General features: G+C 34.2%; 2 protein-coding genes across 4 annotated transcripts in view; both read right to left on the reverse strand.

The window, feature by feature from the left end:
- Positions 1-964: 964 nt before the first annotated feature.
- Positions 965-8,872, reverse strand: LOC127813170 (proteasome subunit beta type-6-like). The gene is made up of 8 exons (XM_052353977.1): positions 8,555-8,872; positions 8,284-8,360; positions 7,652-7,707; positions 5,787-5,859; positions 4,933-5,044; positions 2,232-2,305; positions 1,568-1,642; positions 965-1,471 (listed from the first exon to the last, which is right to left on the reverse strand). Exons 1-8 carry the CDS (start codon positions 8,664-8,666, stop codon positions 1,337-1,339), a joined length of 714 nt encoding a protein of 237 aa, XP_052209937.1. The 5' UTR covers positions 8,667-8,872; the 3' UTR covers positions 965-1,336.
- A 6,797-nt stretch (positions 8,873-15,669) lies between these two features.
- Positions 15,670-23,774, reverse strand: part of LOC127812949 (L-arabinokinase-like) — a 69,644-nt gene continuing 61,539 nt past the window's right edge. Inside the window, exons 27-28 of one of the 3 annotated variants that reach the window (XM_052353565.1) lie at positions 17,373-17,576; positions 15,670-15,883 (exon numbers count right to left, since the gene is read on the reverse strand). In XM_052353565.1, coding sequence (XP_052209525.1) covers positions 15,767-15,883; positions 17,373-17,576 — 321 coding nt within the window. In that variant the 3' untranslated portion in view covers positions 15,670-15,766. The remainder of the gene's footprint in view (positions 15,884-17,372; positions 17,577-23,774) is intronic. The other 2 variants (XM_052353564.1, XM_052353566.1) reach the window with 2 other exon arrangements.

Raw genomic sequence — 23,774 nt, forward strand, 5'->3', positions numbered from 1 at the left:
TACCTCAAGGTTGTATCCCTCTCCCAGTTTTCTTTCCCCTCTGGAGCTCCCTTCCACCTAAGTACTGAACTCATCTGTTCTTCTTGCTTGCCCTCAATGTGCGATGATCTAAGATTGTCTCAATCTCACAATCATTCTGCACCCGAATTGTTAGAAAGACCTTCTTAGCTTGCACCCGACCAAGTGTATCATTTTCATAGTAAGGCGTCAAGAAACTCACATAGAAAGTTGGATGGATTTTCAACCTCTTGGGTAATAACAATCTATACACCACAACACCAACTCATTTTAGCACCTCAAATGGTCCATCATATCTCGAAATGAGCCCATGATACACCTTTTTTTATGGTGATTTCTTTCAAATTTGGGGAGTAAGTTTCAACCATACCTTATCATAGCTTATTACATATTTTCATCTTTAGCTACGCCTATTTATTTTGCTCTTGTAGTGTCCATATTTTACTTTTGCAGTACGCTAATCTTACACTAAAGGTGTTATTGTTATGTCTCATTTTATACTTGCAATAATTCAACTTTTCTTTTATGGTACTTCTATTTTATTCTAAAGCGGCTGGTATCTCAATAATTTTCACTAAAAATCTAAATTTGAACTGCAAAAATTTGTGTTGTAAATAGAAAAAACATATTATTCGTTTTAAAATACACTAAAAATTAGAAAGTATAGAAGCTAAAAATATAATATATGTCAAAATAAACTGATGACATTTATTTTTGTATTATTTTTAAAAAAAAAAGGCCATGCCCATGAGTGCCTTCGGCCTGGGTTATCTGGCTCGTGTGGTCGAGGGAGAGATGGATTTGTAGAGTAGATAACCTGCAACTGGACCATTAGAAATCCTGTAAAATCAAAGCTTTAATCAAACAGACTCGTGTTCTGATTTGCATCCATCGTTTCGAACCAAAAAATACCCACCGATACAAATCCATGAACACCTTCCCCAACTTCAAGAACTAAACTTGTGATTTGATGATATTAAGACAGAAACCCCCCTTGAGTAAAGCTAAACTTAAAACAACCAGCCAATCCGTCCGTCCAATTCTGTTCACCCTTGATTGAACCATTAAAGTTAAATCTCTTATCAAACACCCTGGCTAACCAAATCTAGTGACACTCTATTTGTAGAACAAGCAGAATTTTTTTTCCCTCCATAGATTGAGCGGAGTCCTTACCGATGTTTAAGTCAAGCTAGGATGATAAAAAGAGTATGCAAAAGTAAACAAGTCAACATTGGTTTTCTCAAACCCAGAAAAGCATCCAATTTGATAACAACTGCCCGATGAGCAATAATACAGTGCTCAACAACCATGGCAATCTTCATTGAGTGCTCATTGGCTCAGGACGAGACCCAGTCAGTATGTCTAGCAACGAGTCCTGAGGCTCCAACTCCTCGTGCCACAATGGCAGCTTATCGCCTGGATAGAATTTCCTCGTCACGCCCTCTGAATTTATCTGCAGAAATACAAGGACAAGAAGAAATAGGTTTAGCTACTGAAGTAGATAGAGCATCAGAACAGAAAAAGGCGAACTCAGAGACTTAAGTCCTACAGTGACAGTGCGAACGACACCCCCACTGGCGCCGTCTCGAGCAATGGCAAGGGAAACGGCCTTGACCACCAATTGCTGCAGTACAACACCGAAAGTGTTAAAAACAATAAGCTTGACTATATAATCATGCCTCAGTAACAATTCCATCCTTTGGGCAGGTACTTACCATCATAAAAAGTTCTATGTAATGAAAAACAAAAAACAAATGGAGGACATCAATAGTAAATTAAATGGGCAAAATACATGACCAAAGAGTCGGTACAAAATCTAGTGGCCATTAGCTGTTAGCTGAAGTGGTAGTTTCTAATCCACTAGTTCAGTAAAGGTGCAGCAGTGTTGAAGTCCGGCAAAGTCTTAAAGTGGCAGCAGCCGGGATTTTCTTTTCCTGTTTCTTTTCTCTCAAGTCCAAGCATGCGACCCAGGGGAATTCAAGTTACAAAGATTTTTATACAGGAAATAAATATGAAGCCATGCAACATGGCCCCAGTTTTGTTCTTGTGGCAAGGCCATCCCATCAAAACTAGCAACCAACATTCTGTTTCAACTAGTCAACTGGTGTCATGAGAAGGTTAAGTATGACAGGTCCAACAATGACAAGGAGTTCGTGATGATCAACTATACGTAGTCAATGACACTTATCTAGTTGCAAACGTAAACTGCATACCTCAGCCTCCTCCTCAGTCATTCCTTCTTTCCATGATTGATCAAAGAATCCGTACAAGTAACTAGAGCCAGATCCTGTTAAATGTTGATGATAAATCTTTGAATCCAATAAATATAACATTACAGTGTGCTTCTGGTATTTCAAGATCAAAACAGAATATCCTCAAACAGCTGTTTCAGATACAAGTCTATTATTTGAAAAAAGTTTACACTTCCTAGTAACAGCCGCAACAGCAGAGAAGAATCAAAAGCTTAGAAAATGAAACAGAAAGAAGTTACTTGTGTGTAAAAATTTAAATAAGAGTTCAGCTGCTGACAGTCATCATCTATGTATAGTAAGATGATTCAACAAGCTGGCAAATTGAAAAGAAAAGAAAATGGAAAAACATCCAAACATATATTATGAGCATACAAATTAAAATTAAATGTATACATATTTTCATCATCCTCCCCACCTAGTGGGATTAAGGATTGGTGCTGCTATTGTTGGCTTATACATATACCATACTGAGAGCCTGTTCAGAAGCCATTACTACTTGGAAAAGGTATCTATCTACATCCATTATCCATCATACCAAACATAATTAACAGCTCAACATATCTGTTCAAACAGATCAGATTCAGAGGATTATTCAATAAATTGATATGCATATTTCTGAAAATAACTACAAGCATCAATTCCAGAAAATGTCTGCTCAATTAATTATTTAATTAAGCTAAATAAATTTATGGAGAGCAAATGATATACATATTGATATATAAAATAGCGTATGCCTCCAAATGGAGCTCAAATGGTCCTCCATAACTTTCATTATTCTTAAATGCCATGACACAGGAAAAAAATGGTAGGCCATAGCCCCACTCTTTTTTCACTTGTCAATCATATTAGATTTCGCTTTTTATAGTAGTCTCGTGTTGATAAAGTAACCTTCAATGGCTCTGCAGCGAAGACACGTTAATTCTTACCTATTTGGAATTATAAAATGCTTAACAATCTACCTTTCTTGTTAAGAAGTTAATGTTATTGGTTGAGAAGCACCAGTTATAAGAGTTTAATTAGCAAGCCACTGCAAAGCCCATTCTTTATTGAACAGAAATGCAGCTATATACTTCCTTCCCATAAGCTATTGCTATGGATCAAACTGTCAAAGCCTAGTAAGTATCAAATGAAGCTCACCAAAATTTTAGGATATCACAATGTAATATTGTGTATTTATGTTTTCTTAATAACTTTAATGATACTATTTCTAATTATAAATCGATCAATAACTATGTCTTAATTTCTTTTAACAGTTGCAACTAGACTATTACACCTGAAGATTAATTTTTCTACATGTAGTTATCAAGGCTCATGCATCTTAGCTATCCAAATTGTCATAAATTAAATGTTATAGACTGCGAAGCAATATAAATCTTATTTCATTTACACAACATAATATGCAAAAATTTACTTTCATACATTAAATGTGTTTTATCCTACATGCAAATAAACCATACATGACCAAACAAATTCAAAGAACGTAACATCTCTAAAAGAAGGATCCAACTCTTTGAGGAGCATTAAAATTCATAAATTCACAGATAATGATGGTAATCGATTAACTGTTATGTGTATTTTTCTTAACGCTAACCCTAAGGTTCCTAAACGGCTTCTATTATTTGATCTTGATGTAGCAAAGCATGGATAAAGATTTAAATCAAGAATTTCAAGTGTTCCACAATGAGTCTATACTTCATGATTTTATATATCTGCTCTTCCAACTTATTTAGATCAAAAATCTTTCAATTACATCATTTGTTGATTATTTCATAAAAATACATCATCATTTGTTCAATATTTTATAAATATAAAATATTTACATTTAGATATCTATATTCTTTTAGTTTGAACCTAAGAAGCATGGACACTTCTATAAAATTCCATGCCATATTTAAACAACACTCATCAGACACTTCCAAATTCATGTCTGACACTAGTTTAAATGCATCCTACTCTCATCCAAATTGCAATTATTTTTTCTTTTCTAGATTCAAACAATATAACTCAAGCACCTGCACCAACCCAAAATCACACTTCTTTATTTTATATCATTATCTGTTGATGAGATATTTATGCAGATTATCTTTATCATCAAATGTTAAAATGATATTGTCAGATAAATAATGTTTTCTTTGAAGGTAGAACTGGAATTTGAGGGAGAAATAGGAAGAAATAAGGGGGGAGACAAACCAAAAAGAGGGAGACTGACAGAAAATAGGGGGGAAAACCAGGAGAAATGGGGGAGAAATCTAACAGAATTGAGGGGAAACTCAGAGAGAACAATAGGGGGAAATGAGAGACTTCAATAAATTCTTCATAATTCATACATTGACATCCTCGGCCAGATATAAGGCATCCAGTCACTGTCCTCTTTTTTCCAGTAATAATTTCTTTTTTCCCCTTTGACTGGAGCAGGGGAAGATGAAATATGATCCACTACGAGCAGATAAATTGATTGACACCCCAGTAATAGAATATATTATTGAAAGAAAAATATACTAATATGGTCAGAACAAGTTATCTGACAGCAAAGACAATAACAGCTGGTGTCTAACATTCAATTGTAAGCTAAATGTATGCCAAACTTGGATTCTTGGGCTGGGAAGAGAATAACACAAGAATCCAAACTCAAATCCCAAAATAAGTTTGAAATGTTACCAACCTCCAATGGCAAAAGGCTGCTCTATTACTGTTCCCCCAAGAGGAATCCCATATATCTTTCCGCCTTCATATTTGTCCCACCCACCAACAATTAAACCAGTTTGTAGCATGTTCTGTGAACTCCAGATCATACAACTCAATCAAAGTGCAAATATCAATCATCAACAGAACCTTAAACAACCTACTAAACATGAGTTATGTTGTTCAATAGAAATAAATTGCCACCATAAAGTACAGATAAGGTGATACTGCACCTGAACAAGAAACTTACACATTGGTTGTTCTTCTATATGGTTTCCGGATAGTTCAGATAAGTTTTTGCAACCAAGTCTAGGAGTTTTAGAAGCCTATGCATGGCATGGGCATCTAATGATTTCAATTCAGTACTTAAAAAGTTTGAAAATTGGGTTGCAGCTTTTGATTATTCTAACCTCACACATTATGTGTACAGACTTCAGATATTAACAACTGACACAGATAAAAATACAAACACCAGACAGTTATTTCAAAAATATATATATAAACATATAACCAACCAGTTCTTATTTCAAAATATATATATATAAACATATAACCAACTAGTTCCTGAACTTTTTTCCAGTTACCAAGCTACATAATGATTAAAATATTTTATTGATTTATAAGAATACAAATTCATCTTAGATTTTAGCATCATATCCTCCTTTTGCCAGTAAATATGACTCTGGTAGCATACAAGAAATAGAGGAGAAGAGAAGAAGGTTAACAATAAGATATTTTTTCCAGCAGTGTAAATGACCATTAGTGGCATTCCACTGTTGAACATATGGGAAATATGTGCCATACATCCTTTTAAATTAAATCATAAACTCAAACCTTGTTATTATATGACATTAGCCTGACAAGATTTGCAACAACTTTGACAGTTGCAGGCTGCCCCAGCTGTATCCTGCAGAAAAAAATACTGTTTTATGAACGCAGACTAATATTTGGAAACCACATGAGATGAAATTATAAAAATGTGGCTGGACTTCAATTATGGCTATAGCTTTCCGTACAAGGCTCTTAAGTCTAATTTCAAAATATCATAAAACTAAGTATGAAGCATGAGCACAACACCATATCTGATATAAACAGAAAGTGTAACTTGAATTAACAAATAAAAAGGAATCAATCCTGCAAAACTACTTGAGGAATATTCCTATATAGGGGGCGTTTGAAAGAACAAGTGACAAGGAGAGAAACAACTGCTTGTTGAGTTAATTGATTTAGGGATGACAGCACAATCCCAAATAACATTGTGCAATCCCACAAAAGGCCGTGTGCTTTCCCACAAGAGGCCTTGACCTTGATACATCTAGAAGGGGAGAGATTGCACACCAAGAGAAAGTGCCATATACCAGTATCCTTACACATTATGCTGCCTACTCATGGCTAGAAGGAATGCATTCTTAGAATGACAACTCTGCTTATAGGAACCAAATTATCCTCTACCAGGTGGACCAACGAGCCAGCTATCAGTCCTATCCCATGATGTGACTAGCATCCCGACACTTGCTTTTTGTTTTGAGGCCATCCCTCCCCACTTCTGTCTTCCTTTCCCCATTTCTCCCACTCAACTAAACAATACCATTGCATCCTGAACACCTTTCTCACACACATCATATATTCCACATCTCCATGCCCTCAATCATTGTTGGTGCAGGCAAGTGGGTCAAATCCAACATATGCCTCACACATTGTTGTCATGTGAACTTGTCCTTTCTGACAAGCTCAAGGTCCTGCAGAATTCTTCTCACAGCACCCTAAGGCTCACAAGAACTTATCATCCAACAATTTCCACACTTTTAATTCCTTGAGGAGGGAATCTGAAGCAACCTCCCTATCAAGGCTAATTGGGGTTTGTAGTCCACATAGGAAACTAGAGGATTCTCATAGGCATTTTTTAAAGGCCTTGGCCCATGATGAACTTGAGTGAGGGAGGGAGGGAGGGTTGAGGGTTTAGTAGTAACCAATGTGGGTAGACCAACCCAGCACCCCTCCTAAAGAATGTACACTAGGAAGTGACCTACCACCCAACAAGGGGATATAGTCTAAGTCAGACAATAGATGCCAATGCCATCACTACAAAGGAATCCCCCTGGATATGGATCTCAAGGTTAAGGAAAGTAGTGCACTGATGATGGAGCACAAAATACAACAATTTGAAAAAAAAAAAAGATCAGAAAATCTCATTCATTCAGCATAAAGATATCATTTAATCCAAAACAATGATAATTGGTCCATTCCATTAATGTTATCACTCTAGACACCATGAAGAACTCAACTATAGATCCTTAGATCCACTTAAAATGTTTACCTTAGCTAGAGGGGCCTAGATTTTTTGGTTTTTACAAAAACCGGAAACAACACTTTCAATCCCTTCTTAATTTTCTTTTTCATTTGATTATTTCTTATCTGTCTTTCAATTAGTCTGTATGTCAGCCTACATTTGTTGAAGAAAGCTTCATCCCCCTCTTAGTCTCCAATAGCAACCAAGCCTTTAATTCATATCAAAAATTGCAGAAAAGGCAAAAAAAAAAAAAAGGTTGCATATTTAATTAATACTATTATTGAGATGTTTCAAATGGGGATCAGTAAAAGGATAAGGCAAGTGCAATTACAACATACTAAGATGCAACAAGTACATGAGATCCAATAATAAAGAAAATTATAACAGCACTTATAAAAGAACCACTCACGTGTGCTGATGAAGAAAGTACCGTACATAATCAGATACAATTTGAGAATCAGCAGCCTGCAAAAGGTAGATGTCAAAAATGACCCATCAAACAAGAAACCAGATCAAGCATTATTATTTAGTTTACAATTCTCTTAAAGGTTCATAAGAGAGGAAATTTTAAGCACATTTGCAGGAGAATAAATGAATAGTCATTATTCCCTTAGGAAGTTAGGAAGTAGTTGACAGATGAACAAAATATACAGTGCGCCATCGCAAACTCTCATCTTATCCTTTGGTTGTCACTTGCATCTATGTGTGTGCCCAAGTGCTTCTTTACACAATACAGAATGGAAATGACCAAAACACAGGGACAATAGACAATATTCAAGAGATTGCTTTTACACAATAAATGAGAAGTCCTAGAACTCATAGAATAAGGAAAAGAAATAACAAAACATCTGAATAAATGAAATCATCCGGAACTGACCAAAAAAAACCAGATATTTTTGCAGGTACCGCCACAACCCCATAAATTTATATTCGAGAAAGCCCAGTACATAAAGAAAAGGAACCCAAATACAAGGCATAAAAGTATTGTGCAAAGCAATGAAACTGAAACCCAAAAGGTTAAAATCTGAAGATGAGAAATACCGATCCCGAGCGGCAAACGTAGACATTATCAGTCAGCTGCGTAATTTTATCCGATGCACGATTAGCCACATACATTCCTATCAATCAACACCAACAAAAGAACAGAGCATTCCATCAAATTCCAATCATTACATTCAGCAACTATCCCTCTGTTCGATTTACAACTAAGAACTAGTAAACAATAAGAAATGGATTCTTTAGTTCCTCAGAAGCCAAACAAATGGAATGATGCAAAATTAAAGAAGGAAAAGAAAAAAGGTAGATTGGGTACCGGTGCTGGTACGAGAGTCGGCGCCGAGGACGACGCCTCCGTCGTAAGTGACGCCGATGATCGTTGTTCCCATGGAGTGAGGACCAGTCACATCCATACTCGGATTTTCCATCAGAATATCAGTATTTCTTGGAATTCAAGCGATTTTGAAAGCAATGCTCGAAATTCCTAACAAGATCGATAGAGAGGCACTGGAAATATACGAGACACCTGGGACAAGGAATAGAAAACCCGCAGTCCTGGCTTCTTGCCCAAGTTATGACCCGACCCGCATGCTTTGATGGGTAAAACCTGTTTCAAGGCCAAATTTGGTAGGGCAACCGTGGTGCCAGGGCTGGGCGGATTTTTCTACAGTGCACGACTTGCCTTACCGACTATCTTACCGAAGCCAAACTATCGCGAAATTTTAATTTTCAAAATATCGTGATATTTTGTGATTGAGCAAATGCCAAGTAGCAAAGAGCAACGCCAAACTTTTGCACACAATCCACAGTCTGAAATCAAAGTCTCTATTGCAAGAAAATCAAGAGAGACCTTCTTCCTCCTTACCGACAGCCGCAACCCGCCACCACCAGTTTGAAATTGAAGGCTCCATTGCAAGAAAATCAAGGGTTACCTTTCTTTCTCCTTGTCGATAGTCGCAACCCGCCGCCACCAGTCTGAAATTGAAGCCTCCATTGCAAGAAAATCAAGAGTTAACTTTCTTTCTTCTCGCCAACAGCCACAACCCACCACCACCGGCCACCTGAACAAGACTTCAACCAGATTTGGTTATTGCTTGTGCAATGGATGTATGGGTTCCACTGATAAATTTTCACAAAAATTCCCAAGTACATATGTGCACATTCTTTTCTCTCCAATTATGAGAAAAGAAAAAATGATTTGAAGGCTATAAATATATATATATATATATTTATAAGGCTGCAAAGAATTCAAGAAATTAAATTTCATCATGAGAAGATTTATTCTAAATGGATGTGAAATCTCCAACAAAGTATTTATAAATTTGTGTACATAAAAGAGTGGACAAGGAAAATGGTAAAAAAAAAAATGAGTTTGATACCATCAGTCGATCATATGGATCTAATAATCAATCAACAGGCCTAATTATGATCGAAATCACCTCGGTCAGTGACGTTGATAGATGGGACAAGTCGGGGGCAGCCAAAAAAGTAGTTGCATGAGCAAGAGAGAGAGAGAGAGAAATGTTGCTACTAGTGAGGAGCGTCGACGGCAGGAGAAGATGCACGCTTGAAGTGGAAGGGACACTCATCACAATAAAAAGAGAGAGAGACTATGGAAAGAGGGAGAATGATGAAGGACCTGCAACATAGCCTTCAATGGCAAATTTGTAATATTGTTAATGGGTGAGTGGTAATTTTGTTAGAACAATTTGCTTCAATAAGGCCGTCAATAAGTTTTGTTGGGCAATGTAGAATTGCTCAAGGCTAACAACTGTAATGCACGGAAATAAATAAAAGGTGTCATTTTGGTATTATTGAAATGTTATCTATTTTGAAATGTTAGGAAATATTAAAAATATATTTTTAAGCTGATTTTATAATTTTAGAAGTATTTTGGAGTCATTTCATAATATTAAAAATGTGTTTTTGTTCCACAACTACATTAGAGATTAAAGTAATTTTGTTTCTACTATCCTTGTGACCATCTTATAAAGAACTAACTTGGATTTATATTTGTTAATGATAGAATTTACGTTTTGATTAAATAATTATTTTTTATAATTTTTTATATTAAAAATTATATTTACAAAAAAAACCTTATATATTTTTTTATTTACACTTTTCTTCTAAATTTGTATTTTCTATTTTTAAAAAATATCATTTTCTCGTTTCCATTTCATATCGCATCTATTTTCATAAACCTAGAATAACAATACCCTCGAATTATTCATCATGGATTTATTTAATTGAAATCTCAACCTTCAATCAATCAAGTAGCGATAAATAATAGTAAAAGTTTGTTAAGTCATTAATAGATTGTTGTAGGTTCAGAGTAGTGATAAGATAAGAGTGGAGTGGCATTTGGGGAGTGAGATTTGACATTATGTGGTGAAGTTTTGGCTATAAATAGGGTTTGAGCAATCAATTTTGGATGCACAAATGGAAAAGATTGGATAAGAGCTTGAAGAATAAAAGTGGGAGAGAGAGAGAGAATGCTTAGAAACATGAAGTTTTAGTGATAAGACTATCAAAAAAACTAATGTAGTTATGTGTCAATGACTAATTCGATGCACTATAAAGGTAGGGTTTTTCCTGAAGTCAAAACTATTGAGAAAATGCACAAAAACCATGGAGAAAATTGTTTGGTTGGCAACCATAAGAAAACTTCCTAATGTCGAATAAAAATTGTTGCTATTGATCTAGTATTGTAATATCTCGCATCGAACGATAGGAATGATCGGAACAACTTACCCTGATAAGTCTAGGCGAACTTCCTATGGAGTCACCTATTTTTGAGTTTCCCCAACTCAAGCACACTTAAGACGAGAGTTCCTTGCCTACATTCAGGTCAAAATATATCCAACTAATATTGTTTTCTTCATTACTTATTCTCGATGTATACTAACTTTTTCTAGACTCTTAGGGTATTACATTTTCCTCCTATTGAGCACATGACATCCTTGTCATGCGACTTTACAACTGGTCCCAAATTTTCTTCCCTTTGGAGGCTATCATCCTATAAACCTACTAGGAGCCACTTCTTATACAGGCCCTCGAGCCCCTTCACCATTCCCCTCTTTCATCGGACCACCTTCACCAAGGGTCGATTCTGATACTACCTGTAATATCTCGCATCAAGCGATAGGAATGATCGGAACAATTTACCCTGATGGGCCTACGCAAACTTCCTAGGAGTTCACCCATCCTTAAATTTCCTAGCTCAAGCACACTTAAGCTCGGGAGTTCCTTGTCTACATTCAGCCCAAAAAGTATTCAGTTAGTGTTGTTTTCTTCCTTACATATTCTCGATATATACTATCATTTTTCTATGCTCTTGGGATATTATAAGTATTGTCGACGATTTTTATTGTAGGCAATACTCACGACTTTTCCAAGCAGTTAGATGAAAAAAATATAAATATAAAGATTAAATATGCAATAAATCTAAAAAAATATTTAGTCTTGGATTAAATAACAAATGTGTATAAAACTAGATTGGAAAGGTATTCAAAAATAAGAATAAAAATAATGATATAATGAAATACATAATTGGAAGCAATTTTTTTTTTTTTGTGTGTGTGTTTAGTAAAACGGTAGGAATAAACTTGGACAAAAAAAAGATCAATTACCAATTAGCTAGTAAAGATAGAAATAGAATAACTATGTATGATATAAAACAATTAGAGGAATATTTAGTCTATATATATATAGGGCATTTTCTTAGACTTATTGACAATTTATTGTGAAATTAGTAAAATTCAAATACCAAGATCAATTAGAAATCGAGTTTGATCTCTTCCAAATTGTAAGTTTTAACACTTAGCGAAGGAGCAAGCAAAATAATCAACATCTAGATGTTGTTGGCAATTAAATTTGTTATTTATTTTCTCATTACACTTAAAATCATTCAAATTAAAACTCCCCACTTAAACTAAGTAAGACACAATTATAAATAGTAGTAAAAAATAAAATATTAAATTGTAAGATCTTGCATAATTATCTCTCATACAACAGAAAATATGCAATAAATGTCAGGACTCGCTCCCAGTTTACCCGCTAGTATAGGAAGTTCAAAAGAAGATTCGTTCAAAATGGATACGGATACAAATACCACTCAAAATTCACAAAGAATTTTCTTTTCATTTTCATATTTGCTCACTAACAAATTGTAATTAATAACCTAAAGTTTTGTTCAAAATAAACCTAGCCATACACCCTCTTAGTCTTGCAGTGCTTTCATTTTATCCCTATGGTGCACCTATTATTTGTTTTACGATGCTCTTATTTTAGTCTTGTAGTCCTTCCGTTTTAATCTTACACTACTCTCATTTAATCTTGTGTTGTTATTATTTTAGTCTTACGGTGTTTCCATTTTAGATCTACAATGCTCTCATTTTAGTATTACAGTACTCTCATCTTAGTCTTATATATGGTGTTACTATTTTACTATTATAGTATTACCATCTTAGCCTTGTGGTCAGGGACAGATCCAGCATTGTAGAGTAGGGTAGGCTGGGTTGGGTTGGGGGTAGGCTAAACTGAATTTGGACTCGATTTTACCTTAAAATTTTAATTTTTTTTGTAGACTGCTTTGGGCTTCAGCCTAGGGTGAAGCTCAGGGCAGCTCACATTTAGATCCGCCTCTGCTTGAGGTGTTTCCATTTTAGCTTTGCAATGCTCTTACATAATATTGCAATGATTTCATTTAAGCTTTGCGATGCTCTTACATAATCTTATGATGCTCTTTTTTTTATCTTATGATGCTACCACTACCCTTGGTTATTTAACATTGATCTAATCTTTTGAAAATTTTACCAATAGGTGATCTACTCAATCGGTAATTTGCAACTATGGTTTTAATATAATTTCTTAAAATTTAGGGGTTTTCAAGCAATTTCTCAAAAGTTCAATGCTCTCCATGATTCTCTCTTTGAAGAATTTAGAGGATGTTCTTTTCGAATTTTAATTTTTAAATTTATTTTCAGTTTTATATTTTGAGTGTCTATTTTGAGATTACTGAAAAAGTGTTCTTTTTGTCTGTAGTGTTTTTCATATTTTGAAAATTTTGAGCGTGTTAGTGATGAAAATAATCAAAATGATTTTTTGAGTTTTTTTATATTTTTTTATTTTTAAAAATACGTTTTTAAAAATATGAAAATAAACATTTTTTATTATATTAAAAAATTAAAAAATAAAAACGATTAAAAAATAACAAAGAGAACTGGATAATGGTGGTAACGAGTCTGCAAGTGTAAGGGGAGCTCGTGGGTGATGGCTAGATCATTTGAAAGTATGAAAGTAAACATATTTTTATTATATTAAAAAATAAAAACGATCAAAAAAATAGCATAGAGAACTGGATAATGGTGATAATGAGTCTGCACGTGTTGGGGGAGCCCGTAGGTGGTGGTTAGGCCATTAGTAGGTGGATATATAGAGATTGGCGACAGTGGCTTAAATATGGCTGCAGTGGCGTTCGAGCAACGAGATTTGACATTGGGTAGTGAAGTCACACTTCTATTTGCAATCGATGTTGAGACGCACAAATCAGAGAGATTGGATGGGAGATTATAAGGATAGAAAGAGAAGGGAGATAGAAGGAGGAAAGAAACAAGGATTTCTAATGACATAGGGATTGTTGGAAAAACTAGTCCGCTCACTAACGACAGCTGGTTCAGAGTAGAAGCGATAGTCATGGCGGCTCACTAGAGAGAGAGGGTTGCAGGATGAACTCACTCACGTGAAGAGGAATTATTACCAGAGTAGTGGGAGATAAATTGCTGTTAGTTGCCATTGAGTTGCAGCAGCGATCAAAGCTTGGAGGTGGAGGAAGAAAAAAGAAGAAAGAAAAAAATATATATATTTTTAGGGATAAATAATAATTAGTATTCTTTTTAATATGATAATAAAGCCAATAAAATATTTTCATGTATAATGATATATTATATACCATAAGATATATAAAATTTGCTAATTCATATTAGTGTGTAATAAAAAAAATATAATTGTCAATAATTTGTATTTAATCTTATGGTACCACTATCTTACTGTTGCAGTACTTAAATTTTATTATTGTAGTGCTCTCAATTTAATCTTGCAGTGCTTCCATTGTACTAATGTGATATTACCATTTACCCTTACAATACTTACCATTTTACCCTTGCAATCCCCTCGTTTTACTATTGTGGTGCTACCATTTTTGTCTGTGGTGCTTGAGTGCTTCCATTTTAGCCTTGTGGTGCTTCTATTCTTGTCTTACAGTCTTATCATTTGAGTCTTTTGGTGTTCCCATTTTAGTCGTATAGTGATCCTATTTTACTATTACAATGCCCTTATTTTAGTCCTATTGTCTTTTCATTTTAACCTTACAATGTTTCTATTTTAATTTTGAAATAATGCTATTGGTACACTTTGGATTACACAAATATGTATCAATGACAAAAAAATCCCTCATGAGGTGCATGGAGACGAAGGATATTTTGATTATAATACCCCTTTGTATAGCCTAAGATATACAAAAATAATGTACATTTAGTATGATTCTTTAATCTTGTCGTATTTCTATTTTTGTCTTGCACGCTGTCGTTTTTGGTGCTTCCAAATTAGTCTTGCGATGCTCTCCTTTTAGTCTTAGAGTACTCCTATTTTAGTTTTGCCGCGTTGTCCTAAATTGTTTTAATTAATAAATCTCATAGAGCTAATTAATTTTTAAATTGTTTCTTAATGAATTTAATTGTTAATAATAATATATTAATTATTCTCATATAATTACTATTCATTCAAGAATAATTTATTGATAATGTTAATTATAGTATTAATAAATTTTCCTATATTAAATTACAACTTAACAGCAACAACAAATTATCAATAGTTAATGTTTTAAAATATAACATAATAATAATGTATGCATTATTTGATTTTAGTGTTTTAATAATATCTTAAATTAATATATGACTCTGTTTAAACCATATTGTATCTGTTTTTAAATTTTATATAAGTTTTATTGTATTAAATGTCATATTTAAATGAACTATTTAAAAATCTTTTGAGTTTAAATGTCCCAAGTGTAGAGTTAAAAAAAAAAAAAAAAAATTACATAACCCCCTCAAACTTTAGAATTAAACCATTAAATTAATCATTTAAAAAAAAGAAAAGAAAAGAAAGCAACCAATTTTGCCACTGGCTGTTTGAGGTTGGAAAGGTGGCAGCTGGCCAGGGTACCCCAAACTGGCGTATACCCCAAAGCTATGGTAGCATAAGCCAATAGATCCATGTGTGTTTCGGATCTTTTGATTCTTTCCTACATTTAGTACAAGAAAGATTCGTAAGTTGAGAAGATAATGCATTTTATTAAAATAATAAGTTGGCCAATGCTATACTTTTGAGTTGGCGTTCCTCCAATTTTGTTGGGAATTATATGATACTTACAGTTGGATTTGGATCAAACTAAATGTTTTGATGTTCCTTTAATAAAAAATAAAACAGTTGCTTAATCTATTTTCCCCAGCAATAATAAATTAAACTACTACTAATTGGGAGGGTTGCGACGGCGTATTTTTAGATATCCGAAGTTTCCTGCACCTGGGGATGAACCTTCGAAAACAAGTGGCAAGTAACCCGTTGCGCCTCTGTATCTTCGTTGAATCTGCATACGTTCAAATACAAAGAGAGCCTGTTATTTTCACTAGTATGTACAAAACTCATTTTCTAAAGTAGAGGCTCGTTATGTTGAGCTGCAAGGAGTTTTAGGTTAACTCTACGATTAAAAAAGGATTCATCATCATCAATTACATCTTATTCTAATCAAATTAAGATTGAGTCCATGCTGTATTAGAGGCTTGACATTTTTAATATCAATTAACTTCTAAAAATCACATTAACAATACAATCTACGTAAAAAAAAAAAAAAAAAAAAAATTAATAAAATTTTATGCTAGATGCCCTTCTTGATGCAATTTTCTAGTGAAGATAAAGTGTTTCAACACCGTTTTTAACATGGAAACACACTCATAAGATTGAAAAAATTTTGGATAAATTTTGAGTTGCCTAAATTGTACCCACCATTGTGTTTTCAAAAATTGCACTGAAATCCTTTATAGTTTAAAAAAAATATTAAAATTGACCATTTTACTCTTAAATATAAACAAATTCCTTCCAATGTTAGGTTTCTAGAGAAATAAATGGGTTTCTCAAGAAACCCATTGCCGTGATTGATATTTTGGAAAACATGATAAACTTCTCTCCCTCTCTCTCTCTCCCTCTCTCTCTCTTTCTCTTTCTCTCACACACACACACACATTTTTAAAAACAAATTTATTAGATCCAGGTTCCTTCAACCACTTGTAATTTTGGTGGCTAACAATGCCAACGTCCCACTTGTAATTTTATTTTATTTTTGTTTTTATAATAATAGTAAGAAAGGGGTATTTTGAAAATTTAAAAATATTTAATGGATGTTTATTAACCGTAAGGGGGTAAGTGATCCATGTTTATAAAACTCATGGGAGGTCAATGCAATTTCTGAAAACACGGGTAGCCTGTGCAATTTAAGCAAATCGAATGGTTTGTGAAACTTTCCCTAAAAATTAATAATAAAAATCTGCTTAGAGATAATTTTGTTAGAAGATCATGAAAGCTCGGCTTTTGGGAAACTATACATGCATTGAATAACTTAGAAATTTTGTTCAAACCAAGAACCTTGATTATAGAATATATCCCAAAATAACATGTATGGGTAAATAACACCAAATGTCACAAAATTTTGGCCTTTTTTTCAATTTGATCACTAAACTTTAATTTCTTGTAAAGTGATAACAAAACTTTAAAATGTTTTACAATATGGTCACTAAAGTAATTTTTTAATAATTCTTAGCCGAAATTGCTGACATGGCGATGATGTGGCGCTGAAGTGACCGTTGCCACGTCAACAATTTTAGTAAAAAATTGTTCAAAAATCACTTTAGTGACTATATTACAAAATATTTTAAAATTTTGTTATCACTTTGCAAGGAATTGAAGTTTCGTGATCAAATTGAAAAAGATGTCAAAATTTTGTGACCTTTGGTGTGATTTACCCTAGCATGTATTTTGCTGCGTTAATTGTTTTTTTTTTTTCGAGTGAAGAAGCAAATTACCTCAAGAATCTGTTCACTGCTCCGAAGACAATTCCGGCCAACGACACAAATGGTCCCACCAGATCCACCACCAGTAATCTTTGCTCCATACAAAGTTCCTTCTTCAGTTTTAGAAACTTTTTTGTGCTGCATTTCCTGAACCAATTGGACAAGCCTATCTGTTCCATCCGACCCAAGTCCACAAGCACTGTAACTGAGGTGGCACTGCAGAAAAGGATGGTGCATCAACAACTTCGATTTCTTTTACTTCTCTTTTTTAAGTTGTACAACTTGCAACTTACCGTTCATTATTTCCAAAAGCTTAATTGCATACTTGGTTCGCAGGAATAATTGCAAGTACAAAGATATCTGATTTGGAAGTGTTACTAACACGTGCTAATCAATCTCAACATTTGAATCTCTTATCACATGACAGCTGAACAAACCTTTTAGTCCAACTTTATAAGTGAAAGAATTAGGTAGAGAATTATGAAAATATTCCATCTTGAATGATTCATTTAACTATGGAAATATATATACATAAACTCCTAAAAAATCTCTTATTTATCCTTCTATTTTATAGAAGTAGATTATAACACTTTTAGGTATCTAATTTACAAATTAGGATTAGCGATAATTCGTATTTCAAGGCTGACTTATCCTTATTCTTAGATTGAATTTCTTTTGTGATCGTGATCTGTATTCCCGATCCATTCATGCTTTCTTATCTTTTTTCAACAATCCCCTTTAAGGTGGTGAATAAATTTCAATCATTCCCACCTTGCCTCTAAGCAATTCACAGGCAAAATATCTACTTCTTGATCTTTAGTAGTAACATGAATGAGTCTTATGTCTCCTCTTTTCATCTCTTGCTTGACAAAATGCCTATCAATTCTTACATGTTTCATTCGGTTATACTGTACCAAATTGTTCACAATACTAATAGCTTATTTGTTGTCATTGTAAAGTAGTTTAGGAGATGATATAGGCATAGATAGATCGTTCATCAATCGTTCTATCTATATTATTTCACAAATACCTTGAGCAATGGCTCGATACTCAACCTCTACACTACTGCGAGCAACTACCTGTTGTTTCATCCTTTTCAAGTCACTAGATTTCCCCATAGCTTGGTACAATACCCTGATGTGGATCTACTATCCTCAATAGAGCCTACCTAATCTGAATTCGCATAGCCACTAATTCTTCTATCCTGATTTTTCTTGAACATGAGCCCCTTCTCAGGTGTTCCTTTGAGATATCTGAGGATATGGTGAGTTGCTTCAAGATGTCTTTTAGTAGGAAAATGCATATATTGGTTGATAATGCTGATAGCATATGTTATATCCGGCCTTGTGTGGGATAGGTAGGTAGATGAGCTTCCTACTAGGCGCTGATATCTTCCTTTGTTAACCCGATACTCCTTTTCTTTTCCTTTTTTTATTCTTCCAATTGGGCTCTAGGGGAGTACTAGATAGTTTACACCCTAGTTTGCATATTTCCCTTAGTAAATCTAAGGTGTATTTCCTTTGAGTTATGAATATACCTTCCTTGCTTCTAGCTACTTCCAATCCTAGGAAGTATCTTAATTCTCCCAAATCTTTTATCTCAAAATGTTTCCCTCAATTGATGCTTTAATTTTTCAATCTCTTGGCTATTGTCTCCTGTGATGATGATATCATCTACATAAACTATCAAAATTGTTCTTCTCCCATCATTTTCGATCTTTGTGAAGAAAATGTGATCTGCCTTACTTGTATCCAAGCTGGTGTAAGGTATCATTGGATCTCTTAAACCATGCCATAGGAAATTGTTTAAAACCATACAATGATTTCTTCAGCCTGCATACCTTCCCTCTTGTGTCATTCTCCTCAAAACCAGGTAGTGTTCTCATATAGATTTATTCTTCAAGCTCACCATTCAATAAAACATTTTTTATATTCAATTGATGTAATCTCCAATTTAGATTTACTACCAAGGATAACAATACCCAGATGGAATTTAGCTTAGCTACTGGAGCAAATGTTTCCTCGTAGTCCAGGCCTTGAGTTTGAGTAAATCTTTCGGCCACAATCCTAGTCTTATACCTATCAATACTCCCATTAGAATTATACTTCACAATGAACACCCATTTGTTGCCTACCATCTTCTTTCCATCTGGTAGGTTTACAACTTCCCATGTATCATTCTTTTCTAAAGCTTGCATTTCCTCCATGATTGTTGCCTTCCATCTTTCATCTTGTAGTGCATGATAAATGTCTTCAGGAATAGCCATACTATCAAGACTAATAGTGAATGATCTAAATTGAGGAGATAATTTTGAGTATCCCATAAAATTTGAAATACGGTGCTTTGTGTAGAATCTTACCCCTTTTCTTAGAGCAATTGGGATACTTAGATCATCTTCTTTATTACCCCATTCATGTTCCATCCTGTTCGGTGCCTCAACATCACTTGCAACTATATTTTTTGAATTTTTCTCCTGGTTAGATAATTTGGTTGCCTGAGGATCACAAGGCTCTATGGAATAAACCTTTAATGGTAGATTATTTTGGACCTGATCATCTTCTGGAATTTTGGTGTTCTCTTTCTCTCCCCCTTGATGGCTAAGGGTTGGAGGAATAGACTCTGAACTGGATTCGGGAATAGCATTAGATGTTTCAAGATCAAGGATAGGAGCCCGAATGGAGTAGGGTTTGAAGTATGAGAGGAATCAACAGGTATAGGACTAATTGTATTCCAATAATCTTTAGCATTGGAGGTATTCTCATGCAACGAGTTGTCTTGAAAGAGACATCACAAGACACAATAAACTTTCGAGTAATGGGATTATAACAATTATATCCTTGCTGAATAGGAGAGTATCCAACAAAAATGCACTTGAGTGCTTTTGGGTCCAATTTGGATTGTGTAAGCTGGTTTTTGTATATAAAAACAATACATCCAAAAACCTTGGGAGATAGGGAGTTTAGAACTCTGGTATGGTGAGGGAAAGTTTCAAGAACAACATTCAAGGGAGTTTTAAACTCCAGAATTTTTAAAGGAAGCATATTGATGAGGTAAGTTGTTGTAAGAACAACTTCTCCCCAATAGGCATGTGGAATTGATTGAGTAACCATTAGGGCCCTTGTTGTCTCAAGAAGATGGCGGTTCTTTCTTTTAGTTACCCCATTTTGTTGGAGGTTATAAAGACACGAGCTTTAGTGAATAATACCAAGCTCGATTAGGTACTGATTGAATTCATTGGAAAAATACTCTCGGCCATTATCATATCTCAATATATGAAATAGATGGTTGAAAGACATTTTAAATTATTTGATGAAACCTTTTGAAAACAAGGTAGGCTTTAGATTTGTCTTTCATTAGGCATACCTAGCTAACTCTTGTATGGTCATCTATAAATGTGAGGAACCATCTAGTGTTAGTTAGAATGGGAGTCTTAGTCGGTCCCCAAATGTCATAATGAATCAAATGAAATGGTTTTGAGGGTTTATAGATATGATTTGGATGTGAGCTCTTGGTTTGTTTTGCAAGGATACAATGTTCACAATGGAAATTTTGTATTTTATTGCCAGAAAGAGAAGGATACAAAACTCTAAAATACTCAAAGTTAGGATGTCTTAATTGTTGATGCTATAACATTATATCCTAATTGAATAGATAACCTAAATTCGGTAGGATGATCAAGTCCTGAGATCTGGTAAAATCCTCCCTTCTCCTCAACATTACAAATCATCTTCCCTAAGGATAGGTTCTGAAAAATACAATGAGATTGAGAGAATGTTACTACACAAATCCTTTCTTTAGTTAGTTTACTTATTGATAGCAAGTTACATTTTAAATTAGGTACATAAAGTATTGATTTAAGGTTAAGCTTGCTATGTAAGTTGTCCCTCTTTCTTTAGCTAAAGAGGTTGTGCTATCAGCCATAAAAACAACAATGCCTTGATCACAAGGTTCATAAAACAACAACAACAACAACATATCCAGCCTTTATCCCACTATGTGGGGTCGGCTACATAAATTCTAGACTTCCATGTATTTTTGTCTTTTGTCATATCCTCATTTAGATCCATATATTTCATATCAAATTTTAATCTCTCTCCCAAAGTCTTCTTGGGTCTACCCCTACCTCTTTTTGTGACTAATTGTTCCATTTCATCAACTCTCCTCACAAGGTTCATAATTGGATAAAATTTTAAGAAAACCTGTCATGTGATCTGATGTTCTTCTATCTATGATCTAAAAGTTTGTAGAAAACTTTTGAGAGAGTAGAGAGTAATTTGTATTACCTTGTTTTGCTAGAAAACTCCTAAACAATCTGCTAAAAAATCTCCTATCCATCCTCCTATTTTATAGGAGTAGATTACAACACTTTTAGCTATCTAATTTACAGATTAGGATTAGCAAGAATTTGAATATTTCAAGATTGACTTATCCTTATCCTTAGATTGAATTTCTTTTGTGAACTTGATCTGTATTCCCGATCCATTCATTCTTCCTTATCTTCTTCCAACAATAAGTAATAAGAATTCTTCAGTAGAAATCATCAAAAGAAACAAATGTATCTGGTTTTGGGTGAGAACTACCACAGGCTAATTGAAGACCAGAGTCATACAGCAAATTCAGCTGCTCTGAGAACTACATGGAGTGCCGATTACACATTGTATGGCTTCCATTTTCTTCTAAGTTGTTATCAGTCCTAAATTTTCCTACAATATCAGAGTATATAGTGACCATATATCAAGGTCAAGCTAACAGTCATTGGATGTAGTGACATTGCAGTTGTAAGAAAATTATAGGGGTCACGATTAAAAGAAATTCGGCATAGACTATTCCTTTGAAACTGTAAGTGCTAATTGACTACAAACATTCGAAGCATGGAACACAAATACTTTCACATCTCCCTCATTAAGCATTGGTTTATGGTTCTAATAAATGCTACTTAAAGAGTTCCAATTGCAAAAGTTGACCAATGAACAATTGTTTGCTTCAGTCAGGACTATGTTTAGTTTCAACCCCTTGGCTACGAGCATCAGAGCATGAAACTGAATCAGTCTTGATATTTCTGTCTTCACTCAACATTATCTTCCAAGGTGGTCAATTTTTGGCCGGCCTTTTTTCAGGACTACAGCCCTTAGATCCGTTGTTACTACTGATAACTTGTAGGGGAGAGCAGGAATAACCAACATGCTTTCATGTGAGAGTGGCAAGTTATTGGATCACTGGCTTCTTCACTACATTACTCAGTGTATGAGTTTGGGTAAAGACATGTATATAAATGTAGAATTCATCTCATTTCAAGTTCACTGGCACAAGGACACAATGTAATTTTCTATCTTTAAATACTTATTTATTTGATGTAAAACACAGTTACAGACTAGCATACATCTTTTTATAGAGAAAATGCATGTCTTACAAATAATTTAGTTTGATGGAAAAAGCGTTTTCGCTTTACCATAATTATTGATTTCATATCTAACTAGTTATGTCAAACACATATTCAATATCAAATTCCAAGAGTTCAGTCTGCAACAGTACTTCAGAAGAGCAATTTAACAAAGATTTTTCATTATCCAGTGGCTTGGGAGGTAAGAAGTAATTTTTGGTCCATTATGCTCAGCAGGTACATTGACCTCTGTTTTGTCCTTCATGCTTTCCTGGAGTAGAAGTTTGAGATGTGCACAACTATTGAGGCCTTTTTTGAAGACATGGTGTTTGTGGCTAGTGAGAAATAGTGGCCTCATAGAGGGTATAGAATAGAACATTCCACCCATTATATTCTAATTTCTCTGATTCTATGGTTCATGGAGGATATTCAATTTTATCCTTTTTCTTTTATTCACTTTGTCAATGACTTGTTTTTGCATGTAAATATACTGGCTTCTCCTTTTGTTTTTACTCTCTTTGACTTGTACAAGGTTCACCTAATTTGTGGTGGTTCTCTTTTTGTGGTTTTATTTGTCAGTTGTTACCGAAAAAAGGGAAGCCTAATAATCATAGAAGAAAAAATATAACTATCCATTTCATACTCCTTTAAATATCCTGAAAAATGGATCATCACTGAAGATGCTAAACAAATGAGATTATGTAAGGTACTTAGCATATTACAATTGTAATTGTTAATTCAACATTGAGTTGTAAATATAAACAACTACATTAAATATACATTATTTTGAAAGGCATGGGACTTTTCCCTAAAAGCAAGCATTCTAACACGTATTATTGGAATCACTAAACAAGCGTCAAACAAAAAAATAAGTCAACAAAAACAATCATAAGCCTTAATCCCACATGGTGGCTACATGAATTCTAGACCTCTAGCCATTTAGAAAATTTTGGACAAATTGATATATATCATGGAAATCAAAAACATTTTGCTAAAGAGATGGTTAATTTTGCATTTTCTAAATCACACACGTG

Source organism: Diospyros lotus, chromosome 11 (assembly GCF_014633365.1).
Source record: "Diospyros lotus cultivar Yz01 chromosome 11, ASM1463336v1, whole genome shotgun sequence".
NCBI classification, from domain to species: Eukaryota; Viridiplantae; Streptophyta; class Magnoliopsida; order Ericales; family Ebenaceae; genus Diospyros; species Diospyros lotus.